Source organism: Penicillium paradoxum (genome assembly GCF_028828445.1).
Source record: "Penicillium paradoxum strain IBT 22861 chromosome Unknown utg000005l_segment0_segment0, whole genome shotgun sequence".
NCBI classification, from domain to species: domain Eukaryota; kingdom Fungi; phylum Ascomycota; class Eurotiomycetes; order Eurotiales; family Aspergillaceae; genus Penicillium; species Penicillium paradoxum.
Genome location: NW_026643183.1, coordinates 775,752 through 799,846, shown reverse-complemented (window position 1 = coordinate 799,846; position 24,095 = coordinate 775,752). Strand labels below are relative to the sequence as shown.

Here is a 24,095-nt window from a genome sequence, read left to right as displayed (position 1 = left end):
AAGAGGGACTTTGACATTCTGAATTGACACCACAGAAAACAAACACTTCGACACATCTTCAACATGCCATACTTCTCATAAGAATGTGATCATCTTGTTAATTTCAAATTGAACTTGGTCTGGTCCAAGAAAAACATCAGCCACTAGATGCTAATAATATCCCACGCTGTGTACAAACTCCGTTAAAATACCGTAACCCCATTGAGACCCGATTTGAACTCCTAGACCGTGAGTTATAGCACTCATGATGCAAAGCACAACAAGAGATGTGCCACCAAATTATTACCTTTGGATACCGTAAAGCGTCTTGTAAAAATCCTCATGCTTGCGAACGCACTCGGCGCGCTCCAAGGCCTCCTCGCGAGATCGAATAAAGTCGTCCTCGCCAATTGGGCTGAGCTCTTCCCACATTTGGTTGTACTCATCGATATCGCTGCCAGTCATAGCCCACATGCCCTCGCGCTGACGCTTGTTGCGCTCACGGTCCTCTTCGATGCGCTGCTCGATCTGTTTTCTGTCGAGGCGTAATTGGGGCTTTTCTGATTTCGATTTGCCGCCTTCTGCGGTCTCTTCTTGTTCTAGATCGAGGTGGGAGGGGTGGGATTCGCGGTCTTTCAGAGCGGCGTCAATTTCAGCAACGGTTTCGGCGCTGAGGACTTGCTTGGCCTGGAGACCGTTTAATACGTGGCGAACGTGCTTGACATTGGCCGCGCCGGTGCCGTCAGGGGGAACAACCGAGTCCACCACACGGAGGATGTCTCGTTGCATCATGCGCACGTATGGGAGGTAGTTTTCCTTGATGGCCATTTCGCACAGGTGTTCGATGAAGTACATTATATTTGCGCGGTTGTTCATGTTATTCTAAAAGTGCATATAGTCAGAATAAATCGACACGAGATATGTTGGTATTTCTTACTCGCTCAAGTTGCTCCAGGATGCACGAGTGAAGGTCTTCATCGAGGTCGCGGTACTTGAGAGCATAATGGGCGGCCTTCTGCGAGGATGTGACAGCTGCACTGAGATGCTGCAGCTGCGTAGTGAAGCGCATGCGCACCTCAAAAGGATCGATCATCATTTTATCGTCTGGTGGCTGGACTTTGTTGAGGACTGGAAGATCAGTAGGCGTAGACATGATAGGCGGATTAAAAGGCGGTAGGATTCTAAGACCAGCAGAAATATGTGGGGAAAAAGGCGGTGGGGATATTTTTCTACGTATGTACATCAACTCACGTACCGGTGCTTCCATGATGTGGCTTTGGCCTTGGAGGAGCTGGGGAATTTCGAAAATTTCCATGATATTCCTGATATTGACAGCTAGATCCACAATGGTAGCTAGTTTCGTTGAAGTAAAGAAGAAAGATGAACCACCTGCCCCCGAGACTCCAAGAGAACATCAAGAAGAATGGAACAGAATCGAAGAATATACAAAGCAAAATAGGAGCAAATATCATCAAAGGGAGTCTCGCCTCAAGGAACTATCGAGACTGGATCTATCGTCTCCATGGAGCAGACCAACTTCCTCAGCCTCGTGGGTATTTTGGAAATCCCGCCATTCTTCATCTTGAAGGGCTTCTTCCCGGCGAAATTCGACACCATTTAGCACCGACCAAACATCTTTCTTGGTCAACAAGCCCTGTAGAATGCCCTTGTTGGCAAACAGTACATAGCGCAAGCCAAGACGTTGGAACATTCGTAGAACAATCAAGAAAGTGATGTTACTGTTCAAGGTCATGGGCGTCTGGTCCATCCAGGGTCGTAAATCAAGGGTATCAACAGGATCCGCAAAAGGCTGATGCGAGAAGAAAACTTGAGTCTCCTCGGATAAGTTACGGGTAGTTGGGGAAGTTGAGTAGTTCAGAGCGAAAGAAAGCTCATTGCGAGTGATGTAGCCCAGGAGGATGGGAGTCGATGATTCTGATACCACGGGGAATCCGCGATATGTAGTGTTAGCTAGGAGATTGCGAATCGAGGCAATAGTGTGGCCGGTTGCGGTAATGATGCTGATATCATCCACACCTGTCATGACACTGTGCGCAGATACATCTGGTGGAGTTGTGTCATCGCGATGGTCGAGGAAAGGATACTCGTTCAGCCGAATCCATGACTCGTAGATACCTCGCTTTCCAAAGATATCACCACACCACTTGGACAACATCACGGCAATCATGATTGGGATCACATATGTCAACGCCCCAGTCAATTCAAACATAATAACGACAATTGACAACGTCATTCGAGTAGCACCACCCAGAGCAGCAGCAGCTCCGATAATGGCGTATAAGCCAGGCGTTACGCATGGGATATCTGGCTCGCATTTGCTAAACAGAAGAGCGTTCGGATAAGCTTCCTGCCACATGCGGACCATGATACCTAGAGCACGTCCATAGAGAGCACCAATGGCCACTGATGGAAGGATGATACCCGCAGGAATTTCAAGACCAAATGTCAAAGAAGCCAACACAAAGGCAAGCAACGCAGCCAGAACAAGATAAATTGCCACGCGGACTGAGGCAGACCCTGTTGCACAAAGGCCAAATCGATCATATGTCGCACTGTTGCACTCGGCAAACAGCGACTGAACAAGCTCCGAGTTCTGAGCCCGCATGAAATGGTTAGGATAGTTAACCAAAGCTGTAATGAGAGCCACGACGACCACTTCGATCATTGGGTGAGAGGAAGTTCGAGCTCGTCTCCACTTGGTAAATCTCGTATTTACGCGAATGAGGAATGCACCGTAGAGACCACCAATGATGCCAAGAATAATGAACGGGATAATTTCAAAGCGGTGCCACCCTCGAGTGTAAGTAACTTGATATAGCACGATTTTGCCGGTGCGGAATGGATTTAAGGCTTGCAAAGTGACAGCTGCAACCATAGCACAAACAAAGCTCTGCCACATCGTCTTATCTGGAAAATAGTATGAAAGTTGCTGGAAGAATTAGTAGGAAAGTTTATAGCACGGAGGTTGACAATAGCCCTTACCTCCAAACTGAAAAGAACACCTCCAATAGGTGCTCCAAATGCGACTGAAATACCCGCGGCAGCAGCCGCAGAAAGGACCTCCCGTTTGCGTGCTGTGACATGAGTAAACGCGCAAAGACCAACGGAGAACCGCTGACGTACCTTCGTTGCCTTTCAGTCCGTCGAAAGGTTTCATCAGAATATTCGCACAGCAACATGCAACGTGTACGAGCGGGCCTTCCTTCCCTAGCCACAAACCTGATGCAACAGAGAGACACTGGCTACGGTCAGCAAAAATGCCTTATAGGTTTCAACAACAGCGAGCTTGACTTACCAGACCCAGTGATTTAATGGCAAGCGTCCATGGCCCCATGAAATGTCTGATCACAGTTCCACCAAGTATCGTCTTGATCTCGGAAATTCCACTGTGTCGAGCATAAATGGCATAGTTCCGCACCAGGAAGCAAGCACATGCAGCAAAGAAAACCTAGATATTGTCAATAGACCCTTCAAAGTAAGATGCTGAGGTCTCATTACCGAAAATACAATATAGAAGACATATCCAACCGCATATGTTCCTCCGCCGGAGCTCACTCCCAAAGCGCTGCCCCAAGGTGTCCAGTCTAGACACTTGGAGTGATCTATACTCAGTTTAGATTCTGCATGTGAGACATGTTGGGACTTGACGCCATCGGCTTACCATCAAGACCCCAGCAGCAAAAGCTCTTATTCAAATAGAATTTGCCTCCTCCACTGCCATTTTTGCAATATCCACTCTTCAAATCGCCCAGCCAATTTGTCGCAATATCGATAGAGGCAGCGATGATTCCAACCGCGATACCCGTTGTAATCAAAACCAGCCAGACATTGCCTGCGTCGAGTAGACGGCGAGCATGACCTAAAAGACCCTGTCCCTTTGCATAGAGTAGTCGTTTCCTTTGCCGCTCTTTTGTATACTCGTACATCCAATCAATAGCAGTGAAGTCGTCATAACCCACACGTCGTCCCGGGCCTTCGACATACCAGTCTAACGGCCCACCATCCTTTGATCCCTCTGGCGCACCATTGAATCCTATCGGCCCATAAGGATCGAGGGGCGATGCATCTCCGTTCTGACCACCTGGCGGCGCGGAAGAGCCAAAGCCAGTATCAGATCCGCCAGCGGTTGGGGAGAGAAGGCTAGATAGATTGAACCGCGATCGTTGTTTTTGTTTCCGCTTGAAGGAGATTCTAAATAAAGCAAATAATTAGCACCGTGAGGGAAGGTGGAGTCTCAACTTACGGCTCATGTAGCCCCTCGGCTTCCCGATTCACTTCCTGAGGCTGAAGGTAATCCTGATCAGGTCTTGGTTGCGTCCGGGATTGGCCCTCGCCACCCGAGCCATGACCACTCATTGGCATCGTGCAACATAAATGAACCGCGATATTGCGATATTGGCATCTCCCTAATTAAGCTTGTTTCGAGAACACCCTGGTTGGACGCGCAATTGTGGCGCAAGCTCCGCGATAGAAGGCGGTGTATGAGAGATTCCGGCGGGGCTGCGCCACAGATGGCAGAAGAAAAAAGTTGGAGGAAAGCCGATGAGGCGGAATTCTTCTCTTGTTCCAAACTTCACGAAGGAGCTCCTCTTACGGCCGAATTAAATATGGATCGGAGGCCGGTCTATGAGAGGACTCTTATTGAGTCCGAGCTGCTCGAGCAGCTCCCGAGTGGAATCTCGACTTTCATTCGGACTGCATCGGGGACTCAACACCTCCATGCGCTTGCGCTTGGCGCATTAAACAACGAATTTACCGAGAGCATTTTCAGGCTCTACGAACCGATTTTTGTCGATATTGCAGCTCGATGGCTTCAATCGGACTTACATGCCGACTACATTCATGTATTAGCGGCCTTTGCGCAGATTTTACCATTTGCGCCGCATCTACGGTCGCTTGCCAGTCAATATGCCTCATCACAGACTGGACCTTTGGCGGCCTTGGCCATGTCAAAAGAATTAACATTGCTACAGTTGGACCAACATAGCATTCGACTTCTACTCCTCGCCCTATTCCGACTTCTTTCTTTTGATCTTGAAACCTTCTCCCCCATCGTTTCACCGCTTCAACTTCAGTCCCTGTTTCAATCTCAAGACCAAGTGACACGATATCTTGCCGTACGATGCTTTGCCTTATATATGCATGCAGCAGATGCGGCAACTGAGAAGATGATCCGCGTCAACACTGGAACCGATCCCATACAAGGAGAGTGGGAAGGCACTATGATTGATTATCGCCTGCTAGGATTATGGGAAGAGAGGCGATGGGAAAGTCTTGGAAAAACTATTCAGAACGAGAGATCTTCTAGGACAGAAACCGACACTCTGGCATTGGTCGAGAGGACACGGGAATATTTCACAACTAAGACGGCAGAGATCTGCGGAGTGTTGATTCCCAGATTGAAAGATACGCCCCCGGCTTCTTCGTCTGTCGTCAAGACTGAGACCACAGTTGAAAACTTGCGCCGTATTGCAGGGTCACTACTCGGAGATAAACCCATTCTGCTGGTCGGTTTGCCCAACTCGGGGAAAACCTCCTTGATTAACGACATAGCCGCCACCATGGGCCAAGCTGAATCCATGGTTACGCTTCACTTGAACGAGCAGACGGATGCAAAGAGTTTGCTCGGAATGTATGCCACTTCATCTGCCTCGGGAGCATTCTCTTGGCAGCCTGGTGTATTGACCAAGGCTGCACGCGAAGGCCGCTGGGTGTTGATCGAAGATCTTGATCGCGCTCCCTCTGAAGTAATGGGCCTTATTCTTCCGATCATTGAGAGAGGAGAGCTTACTATTCCTAGCCGAAGGGAGCGGATCAAGTGTGCGGAAGGCTTCAAAATCATTGCAACCATGAAGTCCTCGTACAACATTGCTGGCGAGGAGATTGCACCAAGCACTTCAATGCTTGGAAGCAGACTCTGGGAAAGAGTGCAAGTCAAGTCTCTTGTCGTAGATGAGATGCGTGATGTTATCCTGCAAAAATTCCCCTTGCTCGAGTCTCGTGTGCCAACCATCATGAACGTTTACGCACGAGTATGCTCTGCATTCCATGGAAGCCTTGCGATTAAGGGCTCCCAAGGTCGTACCCCGGGCTTCCGTGATTTGATCAAGTTGTGTAGCCGCCTGCATAATCGTCTTCAACGCATGGGTGCGAAGACCGGCTATGAGCCAACGTCCGAGGGCACCGAGGATGAAATATTCCTGGATGTTGTTGACGTATTCCTCAACTATCTGCCCGAGAAGTCGATGCAGAGCACTCTTGCTGCCGTTGTGGCTGAAGCGCTTCAGATCTCCCCCCAGCGCGCACAATACTGCCTCGAAGAACGAACTCCATCTTATACCGACAAGAATAACAGCCTTGTTCTTGGCCGAGAGACATGTAACAAGATTAAAGTACCGAGTGGATCTGCATTGAAGCTAGCCGCAGCAGCTTCACGATTTGCTCCTACTCGAGCGGCATTGTCCCTTATGGAGCAGGTTGCCGCTTCAATTCAGATGGCAGAACCTGTTTTGCTCGTCGGAGAGACTGGTATCGGAAAGACCACCGTCATTCAACATCTTGCGACTTTGATGCGCCAGAAGCTTACGGTAGTGAACTTGTCACAACAGAGCGAAAGCACTGATCTGCTGGGCGGGTTTAAACCCGTCAGCATTCGTACAATGGCGGTTCCAATGGTGGATGAGTTCACCCAACTGTTTGAACTGACTTTCTCAGCCAAAAAGAATCAAAAGTTCTTGTCCTCGATATCGAAGAGTGCTGCTTCTTCGAATTGGGTGCGATTGGTTAACCTATGGCATGAAGCTGTTCGTCTTGCTAATGGCGTGTTTAATCCACCGAACGCCAACTCCGAGAATGGAGACGAACAGCCAGCCAAGAAGCGGAAGCTGGATTCTCCCAAATACCAGCACTTGCGACAAAGATGGGAGAGCTTCGCGACCCAGCTCGGAGATTTCGAAGCTCAAGTCTCACAAGGCGATGCCAAATTCGCCTTCGCCTTTGTTCAGGGTAAAATTGTGAGAGCCCTGCGAAATGGCGAATGGGTTCTTCTGGATGAGGTTAACTTGGCTTCACCTGATACTCTTGAGAACATTGCCAGTCTTCTGCACCACGGCAGTGAAGGATCACCGTCTGTTCTCCTCTCTGAGGCGGGTGATGTCGAGAGAGTCTTCGGCCACCCGGAATTCCGTATCTTCGGCGCTATGAATCCTGCCACGGATGCTGGAAAGAGAGATTTACCCCCAGGCCTGCGATCTCGTTTCACCGAATTCTATGTGCACTCACCCGATAGTGACTTGGACGATCTCTTGGCCTTGATCCAGAAATACCTCGGTGATTTGACAATCAGTGATCAGCGGGCTGTGCCGGATCTTGCACAGCTGTACATGGTGACCAAGAAGCTCAGCAACGAGAACAAGCTCACCGATGGAGCTGGACAACGACCCCATTTCAGTATCCGTACCCTTGTTCGTGCTTTGATTTATGTCCTTGATCACGCACATGTCTATGGGCTACGCAGGGCAATCTTTGAGGGTTTCAGTATGAGTTTCTTAACCGTGTTGAGTTTGAACTCCGAACAGGCTTTGATCCCTCTGGTTGAGCTTCATATCTTTGGCAATGCGAAGAACGCAAGATCTCTTCTTGGACAGACTCCTCGTGCACCAACTGATGGCAATGATTATGTGCAGTTCAAGCATTACTGGATGCGCCGCGGTCCTATGGTTCCGGAGGAGCAACCTCACTACATTATCACCCCATTCATCGAGAAGAACCTCAAGAATCTGGTGCGGGCTAGCTCGACTCGGCGATTCCCTGTGCTGCTTCAAGGTCCAACATCAGCCGGAAAGACGAGTATGATCGAGTATCTGGCAAAGGTGTCTGGAAACAAATTCGTACGAATCAACAACCATGAGCACACAGATCTGCAAGAATATCTGGGATCGTATGTCTCCTCGGACGATGGAAGCCTGCGCTATCAAGAGGGTGTGTTGGTGGAGGCGCTGCGGAACGGTTATTGGATTGTGTTGGATGAGCTGAATCTGGCACCTTCTGATGTTCTCGAAGCCCTTAATCGACTGCTCGACGACAACCGCGAGCTTTTCATCCCCGAGACCCAAGAAGTCGTTCACCCACACCCCAACTTCATGCTATTCGCCACGCAAAATCCTGCTGGTCTGTACGGTGGCCGAAAGGTCTTGTCCCGTGCCTTCAGGAATCGTTTCCTCGAGCTGCACTTCGATGATATCCCAGAAAGCGAGTTGGAATTCATTTTGAAGGAACGTTCTCAGATCGCCCCCTCCTTCTGCACGCGTATTGTTGCCGTCTACCGGAAACTGTCCTTACTGCGCCAGTCCAATCGACTCTTCGAGCAAAAGAACAGTTTTGCCACCCTGCGTGATCTTTTCCGATGGGCTCTTCGTGAGGCCGATGATCGCGAGCAGCTAGCAATCAATGGTTATATGCTGCTTGGCGAGCGTGTGCGCAATCCCCAGGAAAAGGCTGCGGTTAAGGCCGTGATTGAGGAAGTGATGAAGGTAAAACTAGATGAGGACATTTTGTACAGCTCCACAGAGCTGGAAAAGAACGTTCCTCAGATGAGCGAACTTCCGGCTGGTATTGTGTGGACCAAGGCTATGAGACGTCTTTTCGTTCTCGTTTCTAAAGCCCTTAAGAACAACGAGCCAGTCCTTCTTGTTGGTGAAACTGGTTGCGGTAAGACTCAGCTCTGCCAGGCTGTCGCAGAAGCTTTCCGGCGCGAGTTGTTTATTGTCAATGCCCATGTGAATTTGGAAACTGGCGACTTGATTGGTGCTCAACGGCCTATCCGAAACCGGGCGGCCATCGAGAAACAGCTTGTCGATGACCTTGAAATGCTTCTTCATGGGCAGTTAACCGGCGCATCTTTCGAGGAGTTGAAGCAGGAATTCACAGCATTGACTGCGGAGCAGCGTCAAGCTAAGGACCAACTTCTTTTGCAAAAGATCGAAAAGAATGCTATTCGTTGCAATGCTTTGTTTGAATGGTCTGACGGAAGCCTGATCACTGCTATGAAGACTGGTCAATTCTTCCTGCTCGACGAAATCTCTCTTGCGGATGACTCCGTTCTTGAGAGACTTAACAGTGTTCTGGAACCTGCTAGGTCGATTCTCCTCGCCGAGAAGGGCCCAGTTGACTCTATGGTCGTGGCAGATGGCGGATTCCAGTTCTTGTCGACCATGAATCCCGGAGGTGATTACGGAAAACGTGAGCTTTCGGCTGCTCTTCGCAATCGTATGACAGAAATCTGGGCACCTCAGCTGTCTGATGATGAGGATATCCTGCCAATTCTCTCTCAGAGATTGAACTTGAAGCAGGAGAATGTGGCCAAAGCTATGCTCCAGTTCGCCAAGTGGTTCAAAACAACCTTCCAAAACACCTCTACTACTTCGCTCTCCCTCCGTGATCTGCTTGCCTGGGTTGATTTCATCAACACATGTCAAAGCACGGATACCCAATTCGCTATCATACAAGGTGCCGCAATGGTCTTTGTCGATACTTTAGGCGCTAACCCAGCTGCAATGCTTGCCATATCTCTCAACAATCTGGATGGTAACCGTAAATCGTGCCTTACCAAGCTGAGCGAGTTATTTAATGTCGATGCTTCCAAGATTTACTGGGAATCGACCAGTGTCTCCGCAGAACCTGGCGTTCTGCGTGTGGGACCATTCGCTCTCCCTACGGCTGGCACCGCAGATCCCGATCCTCAGTTCACAATGGATGCCCCGACTACAATTGCCAACTCTGTGAGAATTGCTCGTGGTTTGCAGTCTTCAAAACCTATTCTCCTGGAAGGAAGCCCAGGTGTGGGTAAGACCACCCTTGTCACAGCTCTGGCAAGAGCTCTTGGCAAGCCTCTCACGCGAATCAATCTTTCAGAACAGACAGATCTTACGGATTTGTTCGGTTCTGATGTGCCAGTAGAGGGAGGAGATGTGGGACAATTCACTTGGCGTGACGCACCATTCCTGCGAGCTATGCAGCGTGGTGACTGGGTTTTGCTGGATGAAATGAATTTGGCTTCGCAATCTGTCCTTGAAGGTCTCAATTCTTGTTTGGATCATCGACAGCAAGTGTACATCGCTGAGCTGGACCAAACATTCAAGAGACACCCCGATTTCGTTCTCTTTGCCGCTCAGAACCCTCACCACCAGGGTGGTGGCAGAAAGGGTCTTCCTGCATCCTTCGTCAACCGATTTACGGTTGTCTATGCAGACAGCTTCACGGATGATGACTTGAAGACTATTTGCTCCAGACTTTTCCCTGGAAGTCCCGCTCTGCAAACCGAGAGACTTGTCGATTTCATCTCTTTGTTAAACCAAGCCATTACACGCGACCGCCGGCTGGGCGCGGTTGGCGGCCCATGGGAGGTCAATCTTCGAGATATCCAGCGATGGCTCCAACTTGCCGACCGAGGAAATTTGCAGATCCAGACCAAGCACTTCCTTGACATCATCATCAGCCAGCGATTCCGAAGCGAAGAGGATCGTAACTTGGTTTCCCAGATCTATGACCGTGTCTTCACGGACTCTGACACTGGATTGAAGAGTTATTTCCACAATCTCACACCTGAGTACTTGCAGGTCGGCTTGAGTATTCTGACCCGTGATCCTTTGCTACAGCGCTTGGCCGAGCCGAACATGAGGATGCTGCCCAAGGATCTCCACATTGTCGAGTCTCTCATTCTATGTATTGATAACTCCTGGCCGAGCATTCTAGTCGGACCTGCTGGGTGTGGCAAAACCACTCTCATCAGAAAGCTGGCTGCTGTGAACGGTGCAAACCTGGTCGAGCTTGCTCTAAGTGCCGACACAGATACCATGGATCTTATTGGTGGGTTCGAGCAAATCGATCACCGCAGAGAGGTTTCAGGCTTTGTTCATGACATCGAGATCTTCTTGCGAAATCAGCTCATCCACTGCTTTGCTTCAGGTGATGTATCTGATGTTGTGATTTCCGCCCTCCGTATTTGCGAGCATTTCCAGTCTGCAGACATCTCGTTGGAGAATGTCATTCCCTCGCTCTCCAGCCTTTGTCAGTCTTCTTCTGACCCAGCCTACCAACAATTCCTCGATAGAGCACAGAACTTGTTGAATGCCATCCAACAATCTGATAAAATGAAGGTTGGATTTGAATGGACGGAGGGTGTCCTCACCCAAGCTGTTCAACATGGACACTGGGTGATTCTCGACAATGCCAACCTGTGCAACCCATCTGTCCTCGACCGATTGAACTCTTTGACAGAGCCGAATGGCACACTCATTCTTAATGAGCAGCGAACAGAAGATGGATCTGCCAGAGTCATCACTCCCCATCCAAACTTCAGACTCTTCTTAACCATGGATCCCCGCAATGGTGAGCTCTCTCGTGCCATGCGAAACCGCTGTACCGAGATTTGTTTCTTGCCAAGCGAGCTACAAGACATCAAACCCACTGTGGGCCCGTCGTACACTTGTGAATCCTTCATCTATCGACTTCGCCATATTTGGAACTTGGACACCTCATTGGCACCGTCCACTTTTGAAGATGCTCTTGAGGTCTGCTTGGATCATCTTTCGCCAGCAGATCTGTCCTATCTCCAAAAGTCACCAAACAGCTGTGTGGCTATTGACTCTGATCACGAAGGAAAGATGCGGTCATCCGATGTGCTGCAGCGTTATGCCTCTCTGTTCCACGACAACAACCAATGGAAGCCTCTTGAAATTGCTACTGGCGAGATTGTTCTCGGAGGGGCTCACCTTGGTATCCAGGGAATGCTACAGCCTCTTCACCCGCTCACAAACGAGCCTCTTCTCGCCATCGCAGGAACCAGAGATTTCCGATCCTGCTTGGTGGTTCTAGCCTATCTTCAGGAGTTGAGACTTGATATTCACCGCCTCAGAGAAGGGTTGATTCGAGCTGATGCATCTGGTAAAGAATTGAAACCTAGCCAAATGACACGCTTGGAGCGATCATTGGCATCTGAGCGGATTCCTGCGCTGATGAAAGACACGACGCAACCAGTTGCCTCGTTTTTGTCCGATTGTGGACAGGCTCTGTATGATTACATTCAGTCTTTGGATCAGATATCTCTCAAGGGCCCTGTCATTGTCGCTGCAATTCGAGCCGTGACTTGTCTCTGCTGGGACATCTACAGAGCCACAGAGGTGAGCCAGGTTGATGAAGGAGAGTTCCAAGTCTACCTACAGATGGGCCGCAAAATCTGTGGGTCGTTGCTTGACTCCTCGCCTTTGCTCAAACCACTTCAAGTCGCTCTGTCGCAGGCCTTGGATCGTTTCCAAGAAGGATGGGCTTTGACGACCGGTCTTAGCATGCAGAGAATATGGGATTCCTGGAGACACGTCACTCCTATTTCTCAGGATAAGTTGGATTCCCTGACTGAATTGGAGTCAACTGTCTTCAAATTCACAACTTTGGCTTTGCAGACTCGCGTGGAGTTGTCCCAATTGAGTCGTGTGCGCGATTCATTGATTGAGGCCCAGCGGTTCATCCTTCGTGATGGCGCTGATGGTGATGTACTTGTTCAGGTATGTTGCCCTCATTTCCCATTAACATTCTAGATTCTGACATCTAATAGGGCATCAAACAAACTGTGGCTGAGCTCTCTCATGCGGTCCGTCGCTCAGAGTCAGCCGAGTATCCATACTTCGCCGACGATTTTGAAGCTCTTTGCCAGTACCACGACATCTCCTCATTCTTCCAGAACCCAGTCAATGATGCTGTCATCCAGACAGTCATGCCACTTCTCGCTGGTCGTACAGCTCGTCCGTTGGACGCATCGAATTTCCAGAGCGATGTGCCAAATATTCTCCATAGAATCTCACTGTTTGCGGGTTCTTCAAGCAAATCGGAGTCTGCGTTTGCAACTGGAGGCACTGTCTCTCTGTCACTATTGAATAGGTTGACAGCCATCAGCAATACGAAATTGGGGCAGATGGACATGCTCGAGGCAGAGAAACAGGCCCTCTCCAAGGCTATTGCTCTAAGCAGTCAGCAGATCGCAACAGATCAATCTATGGATCTCCGACGTACTATCGCGAAACTCACTGCCGAACTGGTGGGTTGTCATAGGGAGTTCTTCGAGCCTCGTTCGGCAGAGCATCTCATCTCGATTCTGCAGGCAATTCAAAATGGGGATCTTTGCGTTGACCAACCATCTGTCAAAGTTGAATTGGACCAAAGCTTGCCAAATGCGCACTTCCTTAAGCCTCTCGCTGAGCAGGCTCTGCCAGCTCTTGTTTCCTCCTTGCGGACGAAGCCATCAAACCAGCAGCAGAGTATCCGAAGCACTGGACTGGCAGCGGTTCAATTGGCAGTCATCCTACTGCGGTTGTTTGTGCCCGACAAAACCTTTGACCCTTCACTCGGTCTTGTCGTTCAGCGCAAACGTCATTCTCAACGTCTTCAAGAATTCACTGCCAAATCTGCAGCAATCCTTGCCTTTGAAAAGACTTTCACTGGCCAAGTTTCCAACCTCCGCTCTGAGCTTTTGCATGATGAGATTCGCGATTTGGGTTCCGCTCCGCCCCCTTCACTGGTCAATCGGCCCCAGCAGTCGCAGTTGAGCCTCTTGCAAGGAGAATTCATCAATTTGATCAACTCTGTTCTCAAGAGAGATCCCGAGCAAATGATCCTGTCTGCTGAATCTTCATCAGAATCTCAGGATATGATCCAACTGCTCCGCAATAACATCAAACAATTGACCAGCCGTCTCAGCACTCATTACAGATCTTATGACGATATCACTGTGCCGGTTGTTCGTTTCTTGCAGCTTCTAGACCTTGGTGTCATCTTGGCTTCTAGCCAACCAGAAAACTCTGGCGATATCCTCGATATTCAGGCTTTGAGTGAGCGAACACCATTCTTAGGTGGAATCGTTCATCCCGTCTTTGCTCAAAAAGATGAGAAGCCTTCAGGCACCTCGAAGAATGCAAACGAAATGCGTCTCCAAGAACTCTCGGCCCTCTGGGCAGCCAAGGATGCGGATTCCACAATCCTGGATACGCAAGCTGGGCGGGAAATCATTCGTCGCATTTTTGCCGACTTCCATCAACTTTGGAAAGCCAAGCTCGAGGAAGATCGGGAAATGGAAGCCGAGAAGGGAGAGCTATACCGCTTCAAGGGATCCTGGGAAGAGGAAGAAGAAGTCAACGAAGCTGAGCTACACGAACTCTTCCCTACCTTCGATGAAGAGTCTGCTGAAGACACAGGGAACGGTGATCACACTGAGCGCATTGACCCCAAAGCTATCTCTCTGCGCCTTGCTTCGCTTCATGCAAAGATCCTCTCGAAGGGCCATAATGGTGCTGCATTGACTACATTCGTTAAACAATCAGGACAGCTTTTGGGCTCGATCTGGTCTGACAACAAGACCTCATTGTCGCCAATTTCACCCCAAACCCATCTTCCTGCTGTTCTCCTGCTTCTCGACGATGCCATAGGCGAGGGAACCGATGACCGAAAGAAGAATTACAACTTCTACACCGACTCGAATCTTGGAGAAGCAAGAAAGCTAGTCGCTCTCACGCTTTCCGTACAGGCCCGCTTTGCTCAAATCCAGACTGCCTGGCCTGAACATGCTGTTCTGGCTGATGTCATCCAATGCTGCATGGAGATCCTTCAATTCAAGCACACCGAGCCTGTTGCTAAGTTTATGACCAAGGTTGAAAAGCTTCATTCTTACGTGCACGAGTGGCAGACTGTGGCTAGCAGAGAATACTCCGCTGTCACTGTCTATGATGAGATTACAAGTCTCCTCATCAGCTGGCGCCGCCTTGAGTTATCGACTTGGGCCAAGCTCTTGGATATCGAGAAAGAGCATTGTGAGGACGAGGTCAGTGCTTGGTGGTTCATCGCCTACGAAGCGCTTATCGGCGCTCCCATCATGATGGTCGAGGCAGGCGAACAGGATATGACCGAACACACCCAAAACTTGGTTTTGACCCTGGAACAATTCTTCAAGTCTACCACCATGGGCCAGTTTGCTCGCCGTCTGCAGCTGGTTGCTAACTTCCAAGCATTGCTTGAATTGTTCACCAAAGATTATCCCTGCCTCAAACAACTCGTCTCTGCCCTAGACAACTTCCTGCACCACTATGGACCCTTCCAGCCTGGCGTGGACAAGTATCTGACGGAGAAGCGGTCCGCTCTCGAGAAGGATATCAAGGAACAAATCCAGCTTGCAAGCTGGAAAGATGTCAACATTGTGGCTTTGAGGGAAAGCGCCAGAAGATCGCATGTCAAGTTGTTCAAGCTGGTTCGAAAGTACCGTGCTGCCCTCAGCCAGCCGGCTCAATCGGTCTTGGAGTCAGGCCTTCCGGAAAGCACCGAGGAGATCACTTCAATCTCTCAAGCAGAGCCAGTCCGTCCCACCGCCGCCTTCCCTGAAGCAATGGCCATCTGCCAAAACGACAAGAAGCTGTGGTCCACCAGAGCGCTCAGATTCCAGAAACCGGATGGAACGGCCAACAACATGATGAACCTGTATACTTCAATCCCAGCCGAGTTCGACATTGCGAAGGACCTCAACAGCTTTATCGTATCTGTGATTGAGAGCATGAATGAGTTCAAGTCCAAGACACCCAAGGTTTTGAACGAGGATAACAAGGAGGACGTTCAGCACCTCAAGTCCCAAAAACGTCGTCTCTATGCCGAGACCCTGAAGCAGCTGTACGAGATGGGCGTGAAGCGTAACGCTGGAACTAGCATCATCGAGACTCAAGCAACAGTCCCGCAGGTTCTCGCTACTAGCGCTGCCTTCGAGGCTGGTGCTGCAACCTCAACTGCAGTTCAGAGCGCCGACTGGTACTTCCACAGACTTTTGGATCTCCTTCCCAAAACCCGCCTGGCATCTCGCAACTATTCTGAGGAGCTAAGCAATGTCGAAGTTCACAGAAGCATGGGATCCATTGAGCATCTTGTCTTCACCATCCGCCGCCAGAGAGGTATCATTTCGCCCGCCCTCACCGGCTTGGGCAAGTTGAAGTCTACGCTTGACAAGGTGCAGAACCTTTGGACAGCGGCTTCGAACTCTCTGTCGCACGATCATGCTTCTGCACTGGAAGAGCGAACCAACCTTTTCAGAATCGTCGCTTGGCTGGCTCCTATCCTTGGCTTGGCTGCTATGGTCATTGGCGTGCATGCTAAGTTCTCGGGTATTGATGCATCCAAGATCGTGGAACAACTACGCGCCCATAAGGCATCATTCGATAGCCTGCGCAAGTCACACGAAGAGCTTCCCATGCTTCCCACCAGAATTGCGTCCAAGGCTCACCACGAGATTGCTCAGCAGACACGATCGTCGCTTGACGAGTTGGCCGCTGACATGCAAAAGTGGAACCAAGCCCGCCCCGATCTGTCCTTCGCGCTGAATCAAATCACACCTTGGGCCACAGCAAATGTTGCTGCTCTCACGGAAGTCAATGAGGAGAATAGCCTATCCATTAAAGCCTTCGACAGCAGCCTTTTGACTGCCATCGACAAAATGCTCATTGGTCTTCAGAAACTGAAGGATGTGCCTGCTGCGATCACCTATGATGGATTGCTTTCGCGAAGTGATGAGTTCTTCTCTCGTGGAATCAAGTCTGTCCATCTCGCCGAGATCACCGCCGCATTAGAGACTGTGCTTGATTCATTGCACCGCCTACAAGACCACTCCGCTGGCGGCCTCTCCGTTGCTGCTGCACTGATCACCAGTATCCTGCCCATCGCCAACAGATACTACCAAATCTGCCGGGATCTGGCTGATCGGTTCATCGCAGTTCATCGCGAGGTCTGTAAGACATCCTACATCTTGACCAAGACCTTCAACCAGGTCGCCTCCGAAGGCTTCTGCAGCCCTGCCGAGGCATCCCAAGATCAAGGCAAGGAAGGCAAAATGGAGAGTGGAACAGGTCTTGGTGAAGGCGAAGGTGCGGAAGATATCAGCAAAGATGTCGGTGATGACGAAGATCTATCCGAGTTGGCGCAACAGGAGAACAAGAAAGAGGATGGTGACGATGAGATGGAAGATTCCAAGGATGCTGTCAACATGGATCAGGAAGAGTTGGAAGGTGACGCCGAAGATCGCAAGGACGACGAAGAAGAGAATGATGAAAGTGACGACGAAGGCGATGACGATATCGACGAAGAGACTGGAAGTGTCGATGACCTCGACCCAGGTGCTGTCGATGAAAAGCTCTGGGACGGGGAGAACGATGATCAGCAGAAGGACACCGAGAACGAAGAAGGCAAGGGCCAGTCAGAGGCCGAACAACAAGCTGCTGCTCAGGAAGAGAAGAGCAACAAGGATGGTGAAAAGGGCGAAGAAAAAGAAAAGGAAGGAGAGGATGAGGAAGAGGAGGAAACAGATGATGAAGAAGCCCCCGAAGACGAGGGCGAGGCAATTGGCCGTGAGGAAATGGATGTCACCGATCCTCAAGCAAAGGAAGAAGAAACACTTGAGCTTCCCGAAGAAATGCAACTTGATGGTGAGGACGGCAAGGACGACAATGGCGAGGATGAGGATGAAGGCATGGACGATCTTGATGACGATTTTGGTCCTGCTCCCGAGGAAGAAGGGAAGGTCGAAGATGCCGATGACAATGCCGGCGAAGAAGATGCCGAGGCGGCACCAGATGACCAAGTCCCAGGCGATGAAGATGAAGAGATGGCCGATGATGCGGAAGATACCAATGAAGCCGAAGCCGGAGGAGAAGAAGAGGAAGAGGAAGCTGGTGGAGAAGACCCCGAGGAGCCTGAGCAAGATGACTTCCTCGCACAGCGTGATGAGAATGACGCTGCAGGTGACAATGTCGCTCCTAGTGAAGCTGTCACTGGTGGCCTTGGAGCCGAGCAAGACCAAAATGAAGAAAAGGGTGCTTCGGGTGACGCTCAGCAGGAGAGCGGCTCGACCGATCCCAGTGCCAACGTTGACGACCAAACCGGTGCCGCCAAGGACAGCGAGGAGAGCAAGCCTAGCCGAGACGCTGGTGGTGGTGATGAAAACCGACCAGACGAACCTCAGATGCAGGCATTCAAGAAGCTCGGCGATATCCTCGAGCAATGGCACCGAAGACAACAGGAGATCCTCAATCCGTCCCAAGAGGAAGAGGATACTCAGAAGATGCCCGAAGACACCGACATGGCCGATGCGGAGTTCGAGCACCTCAAGGACGACGACGATGCCGCAGACACCCAGGCTCTTGGACAAGCAAACGAGGATCAAACCCAAGCCCTCGATCAAAGCAAGGGTGTAGAGTCTGACATCAAGCCTGGTGAGAACGATGCTCTCCCAGATGTGTCGGACGAGCAGCAAGAGGCCGTGGACAACCAGCTTGAAGATGAGATGCAAATCGACCGTGAAAATGTCGCGGCTGACAACGAGTCCGCCGGCGCCTTCATTCCTGGCGGCCAATCATCCCACGAGCGCACAGATGATGCACAGGGCGCTGAGGAGTTGAACGAGGAGCTCGACGAAGTCGACTCGCAACTCGCGGCAATCCACCTCTCTTCTTCGCTTCCCCCATTGACCCCACAAGACGAAGCTCGCCGCCTCTGGTCGCACTACGAGTCCGCCACAAATGACCTCTCCCTCTCTCTGACCGAACAACTCCGTCTTATCCTCGCGCCCACGATGGCTACCAAGCTGCGCGGTGACTTCCGCACCGGAAAGCGCCTGAACATCAAGCGCATCATTCCATACATCGCGTCTCAGTACAAGCGTGACAAGATCTGGATGCGCCGCTCTATTCCCTCCAAGCGCAACTACCAGATCATGTTGGCCGTGGACGACAGTAAGTCCATGCTGGAAAGCGGCAGTGGTCAGCTCGCCTTCGAGACCTTGGCTCTCGTTGCGAAGAGTCTGAGCATGCTGGAAGCAGGCGACCTGTGCGTTCTCGGCTTCGGTAACGAAGACCACGTCCGCGTCGCCCACGAATTCGGCAAGCCTTTCTCCTCCGAGGCAGGTTCCCAGGTCTTCCAGCATTTCAGCTACCAGCAAACCGGCACTAATGTGCGCAAGCTGATCGCCGACTCTATCGCTCTCTTCCGCGAGGCTCGCTGGAAGCGCTCGCCTGGTTCTGGCTCTGCTGATCTCTGGCAGCTTCAGTTGATTATCTCTGATGGTATCTGCGAAGACCATGACACTATTCGCCGCCTTGTTCGACAGGCGCTTGAAGAGCGCATCATGGTTGTCTTTATTATCGTCGATGCTGTTAAGGGTAGCTCTATCTTGGATCTCTCGCAAGCTAGCTTTGAGGCCGATCCTAATTCTGGTGGTGAGATGAAGCTCAAGATGAAGCGCTACCTCGAGCACTTCCCCTTCCCTTACTACCTCGTTGTTCGTGATGTGAGGGAGTTGCCCTCTGTTTTGGCTACTGCACTGAAGCAGTGGTTTGCCGAAGTTGTGGATGTGTCGTCTTGATACTCCAAAAAAATAAAAGGTGTTGGGATTGTCTATTTGGAGTTGTTTTGTTACATTTCATGGCGTTGGGATGATTTTTCTTTTTGTACATGATAGATCTTAGAACTGTGATACATAGCAGCCGAATGTGCATTTCTTTAGTTGTGCTGAATTCCTCGTATGACATTTCCTACAAAATTGTAATATGGTATCTTGATGCTAATACGCTTAATAAAAATTTCCACCAAATGATCCGTCGTATGTTAAAACTACCATCCGTACTTGGATCCAGCTTCCCTCTTGTTTCTGCGTCCCGCTGCAAAGCTTTCCTCCAGTGCATCCTTCTGGGAGCTTGCAGCATTGAGCAACTGCTGAAGGGTGTGCTTGCCCGGCGCAATGGAGCGCACAGGGTTGTGCTGGGCTGCAGCCAAATCGCCTTGTGCCAAAACCTGGTTCGAGGCGTACTCTTCGTCTGTGTTGAAGGTGCGCACTTGTGACTGCGCCGACGTGGCATTCCGCCCAAAGAGCTGGCGTCTTTCAGACTTGGATAAATTGAGATCGTTGGCGATGCTATCCAGTGATGATGTGGGGTTGGATGAGACTGTTGTTACCGCAGTCGCAGTTGAATAATCTGCGGGAATACCTGCAGACTCAGTGGGTACTGGTCCGGCTGCAGATGATTCGTCACCTTCGGCGTTGTATACCAGTGGCTGGTAGGTTGCTGCTAGTCCAGGTGCCGATTCCGTTCGAGAAGTACTCTCCTCTGAGGACAAAGAGAAGAGGCTGACTTTGGGCTTTGGTGGAGGAGGTGCAGGGGCTTGTGATGTTGCCGCCTGTTGTAGAGGTGGAGTAGGCTTCGATGGACCAGGTGTCGGTTGCTCAGCAACTTTAGTGGATTTCTTCTTCTTTTGAGGTCGTCCGACAGACAAAGGTCTGAACATCATTGGATTTCCTTTCAATTTGACATCCTCCGGCTTTTTCAGAGTCTCTGCTGGGGCATCTGGCGCAGTATCGGGGTTCAAGCTACCAGGTGTAGGTATGGTGTCCTCCACACCACCACCCGCTAGATTATCGAATGCATAGTCGTTCTTCATCTCTGCATCAGCCGTGCGATCAAATCCGGGACCGGCTCCTGTCTTGAGACTGAATGGTTTTCGCGTCGTTGCCACTGGTGTTTTTTTCTCGACCGTTCGTTTCGGCGCTGGGAGGAAGGAGTTGAATCCCGAAAGTCCTCCGCCGCCTAGACGGGCCTTTTTGCGCGGACCATCTTGGTCGTCTTGGTCGGATGGATGTGTAGGTTTGATTTCAGGAACTGCGATGCGGATCTTGCGCGAGTTGTTGGGATCAACCTGGAATCCGGCCTTCAATCCAGGCCCATTTGCCTTATTGATCTGGGGGATGGGGGTGACCTCGGGCTCAGCATCTGAGCCTTCAGAGTCTGAATATGCTACTATCGCCATGACGGGAGGAGGATGTTAGATGGTTGTTTATTTAGGGAAGGCAATGGGCAGCTCGTAGTGAGGGCAAGTAGTTGGGCGCCCGAATCTCCAGGCATCAAATTACATAAGCAGCCCGATCGAGGGTTGGAGATCGAGAGGCCAAAAGACAAGATTCCAGAGTGGACTAGGCCACGGGATGGACTGGACCAAAGAGGAAAATGTCCGAAAAATGCATATCAAAAGGCTAACGTGCATCCCTAATGAAACAGTGAAACAGTGAAACAGTGCAGCAGGGATGATGGCATCACTTCGTAACGTCATCAGCATCCGGGTTCTCCGCATCTTGTGCAGTGTACGGAGTAGATCAAGAAATGATTAGATTAATAGAGTCCTCCGAGGAGATAGGCTCCCTAGGTAGAACCTAGCACGAGTTGACTGAATCATCTGGAGTGCATTCAGCTCGCTCACTGATCTTCTGACGCCCGTGATCCTTTGTGTACAGATAAGCCCAAATACGAGACCGGAGAAAAGAAGAGAGAAATAAGAGTGCCCGAAGAGACCAAAACGCACAAATCGGCCAAAATGAGGCGAACAATAGACCACCATCGACCCCGGATCAGCTCAATGGACGAGGGTTGTAGTCCATCGGCAAAGATCAATGCGTCATTCTGGCCGCTGCCCCTCCCCACTTAATCCGGACCTCCCATTCCAGCTTTCTCTCCAACCCTCCCCCCTCCAATGGCCCCAAAGCCTGTTTAATCTTTCCTCCATGCCGAGCTTAGGAGGTCTGCTGAAGAAGAGGCGAACGAAGGATTCGCAAGATTTTGGGAAATCGAATTCTCAGAACCAAGACGGTTCAGGCGCATCCATGCAACCCGCTTCACAATCGCACGCTTCGCCCCAGCATACGGGTTCGGCTACACACGAAAATGCCGCCAGCATCGACCATATCATACACCAGGAGCAGCCCAGGCAGGAGCGCGTCACCAAGGGAAAGTACTCACAAGAGGACTTCCAACTACAGCGCACATTGGGAACGGGAAGCTTCGGTCGTGTCCACCTGGTGCAGTCTAACCACAATCATCGCTTCTATGCGATGAAGGTGTTGAAGAAGGCCCAGGTGGTCAAGATGAAGCAGATCGAGCACACAAATGACGAGCGCCGTATGTTAAATCGAGTTCGCCATCCATTCCTCGTGACACTGTGGGGAACCTGGCAGGATTCCCGAAACCTCTATATGGTCATGGACTTTGTGGAGGGCGGTGAATTGTTCAGTTTGCTGCGAAAATCACAAGTGAGTTCGCTCAAAATCAGTTTCTTCGATCATGTAAGAACAAAGAACTGATTTTGTCAATAGCGATTCCCCAATCCGGTGGCCAAATTCTACGCCGCGGAGGTGACGTTGGCGCTAGAGTATTTGCATTCACACCAGATTATTTATCGTGATTTGAAGCCGGAAAACCTCCTCTTGGATCGCCATGGACATCTAAAGATCACCGATTTTGGGTTTGCTAAAGATGTGCCCGATATTACCTGGACCCTCTGTGGTACCCCCGACTATCTAGCACCCGAGGTTGTCTCTTCCAAAGGATACAACAAATCAGTTGATTGGTCAGTTCTTTTTCTTCTTTTTCAATGCTTTCATCCGATTGTTCTAACGGTCTCAGGTGGTCACTGGGAATCTTAATCTTTGAAATGCTGTGTGGCTTCACTCCCTTCTGGGACAGTGGATCACCAGTCAAGATCTACGAGAATATCCTGCGCGGTAAAGTCAAGTATCCTCCATACTTGCACGCCGATGCCGTCGATCTGCTCTCTCAGCTGATCACATCCGACCTTACCAAGCGCCTTGGAAACTTGCATGGTGGCCCGAGTGATGTCAAGAACCACTCCTGGTTTGCAGAGGTCACTTGGGAGCGACTCGCTCGTAAAGATATCGACGCGCCATATATCCCACCCATCCGGGGTGGACAGGGCGATGCAAGCCAATACGACAAGTACCCCGAAGAGACAGAGCACTATGGACAAGAAGGAGAGGATACGTATGTACTTTTTTGCATCCGACTCGCAACGCTTGACTAACTCGTTCCAGATACGGTCACCTTTTCCCCGACTTCTAAGGTGCTTGTATGATTTATGACGCGACGAAAAGTCCGCACTCCGGGGGAGGGCCGGAACTGATTGACCCAGGAGTCGTGAAAAACCAGGAGTCATTATATGAAAACCCATATTCCTCTATATGCACATCATTTTCCTTAGCAATTTCAATCGAATTTTGTCCTTTTTTCTTTCTTTCAATTGCCTGGCTGATGTACAAAGATTCATTCTGAAACCTGATCTATTCCCAAGCTCTCCAACCACTGGGGCACAAAAGGCCACACCCATATTATACACGGGCTACCAGGCCGCTTCTATCGTACAGTAGTTCATTCACAAGAGCTCTGTGTGTCTCTCGTTTCTTGTTTCGTCCTTTGTCCTGCTTCCTTCTGATTCGAAGATGGACCGAATTTAGCCCAGAATACCACCGCCGCCCTCGGGCACGCCGGTAGCCATAGAGGCAATGGCAGCAGCATCCTGACCACCCATACGCTTGGTCTCCACGGCGATGCGAGCGATGTAGGTCTTGTTTGTGGCGTTCCACATGGCAATGTACTTCTCCATGCAGTTAGACAGGCAAGTGTTCTCCTTGGATGAGAGCGAGGAGCCGGGGGCGGGAACGCAAGCCTTGAAGCAGTGCTTGTTGATTTTCTATGGTTGTGGTTAGTTTGTTGTCGAGATTGAACATCAAGGGTGGTGACGTACTCCGATCAGGGAACGGGCGTTCGACATGGCGGCCTCCTGCTGGAGCTGGAGCACGACGGCAGCCTTGATCTCCTCGGAGGTCTGAGGGGGAGCGGTGGGACCGGAACCGAAAATCGACGACATTGTGAGAGAGTGAGGTCGAGGGGATATGGGACAATGGAATGGTTGGGATAGAATCAAATCGAGGAGAGTCGGACTTCGTCAGGATCTGAGGTGCAGGGATGTGGCTGGTGTGCTGCGCCACAGCCGATGTGGACACCTTAGCAGAACACCATTGAAGCTGTATACTTCACCTCCTTGTCTCCGCGCCTCAGGAACCTCGCCTATTCACTCTTTCTTGTTCTAACTTCTCTTGCGACCCCCTTTTCTTATTTTCTACTCGCTGGGTTTTTCGGGTCCTGGTGACACCGTACTCCCCCGTCTATCCCACCCCCGGTCTA

General features: G+C 50.6%; 4 protein-coding genes across 4 annotated transcripts; 1 reads left to right on the top strand and 3 right to left on the bottom strand.

Annotated features, from left to right (window-relative positions):
- Window positions 1-282: 282 nt before the first annotated feature.
- Window positions 283-4,362, bottom strand: N7457_005332 (uncharacterized protein; the record flags this gene model as incomplete). Its single annotated transcript, XM_057176377.1, has 10 exons — window positions 283-861; window positions 917-1,107; window positions 1,231-1,314; window positions 1,513-2,929; window positions 2,983-3,074; window positions 3,124-3,238; window positions 3,296-3,448; window positions 3,499-3,602; window positions 3,662-4,191; window positions 4,244-4,362. The coding sequence occupies 10 exons, from the start codon at window positions 4,360-4,362 to the stop codon at window positions 283-285; spliced, it is 3,384 nt and encodes a 1,127-aa protein (XP_057030679.1).
- Window positions 4,363-4,607: 245 nt separating this feature from the next.
- Window positions 4,608-19,435, top strand: N7457_005331 (AAA family ATPase midasin; the record flags this gene model as incomplete). Its single annotated transcript, XM_057176376.1, has 2 exons — window positions 4,608-12,560; window positions 12,611-19,435. The coding sequence occupies 2 exons, from the start codon at window positions 4,608-4,610 to the stop codon at window positions 19,433-19,435; spliced, it is 14,778 nt and encodes a 4,925-aa protein (XP_057030678.1).
- A 248-nt stretch (window positions 19,436-19,683) lies between these two features.
- N7457_005330 (PRCC domain-containing protein) lies at window positions 19,684-20,874 on the bottom strand (the record flags this gene model as incomplete). Its single annotated transcript, XM_057176375.1, has 1 exon — window positions 19,684-20,874. The coding sequence occupies one exon, from the start codon at window positions 20,872-20,874 to the stop codon at window positions 19,684-19,686; it is 1,191 nt and encodes a 396-aa protein (XP_057030677.1).
- Window positions 20,875-23,361: 2,487 nt separating this feature from the next.
- tim13 (protein translocase subunit TIM13) lies at window positions 23,362-23,778 on the bottom strand (the record flags this gene model as incomplete). The annotated part of the gene is made up of 2 exons (XM_057176374.1): window positions 23,362-23,601; window positions 23,656-23,778. 2 exons carry the CDS (start codon window positions 23,776-23,778, stop codon window positions 23,362-23,364), a joined length of 363 nt encoding a protein of 120 aa, XP_057030676.1.
- Window positions 23,779-24,095: the final 317 nt, after the last annotated feature.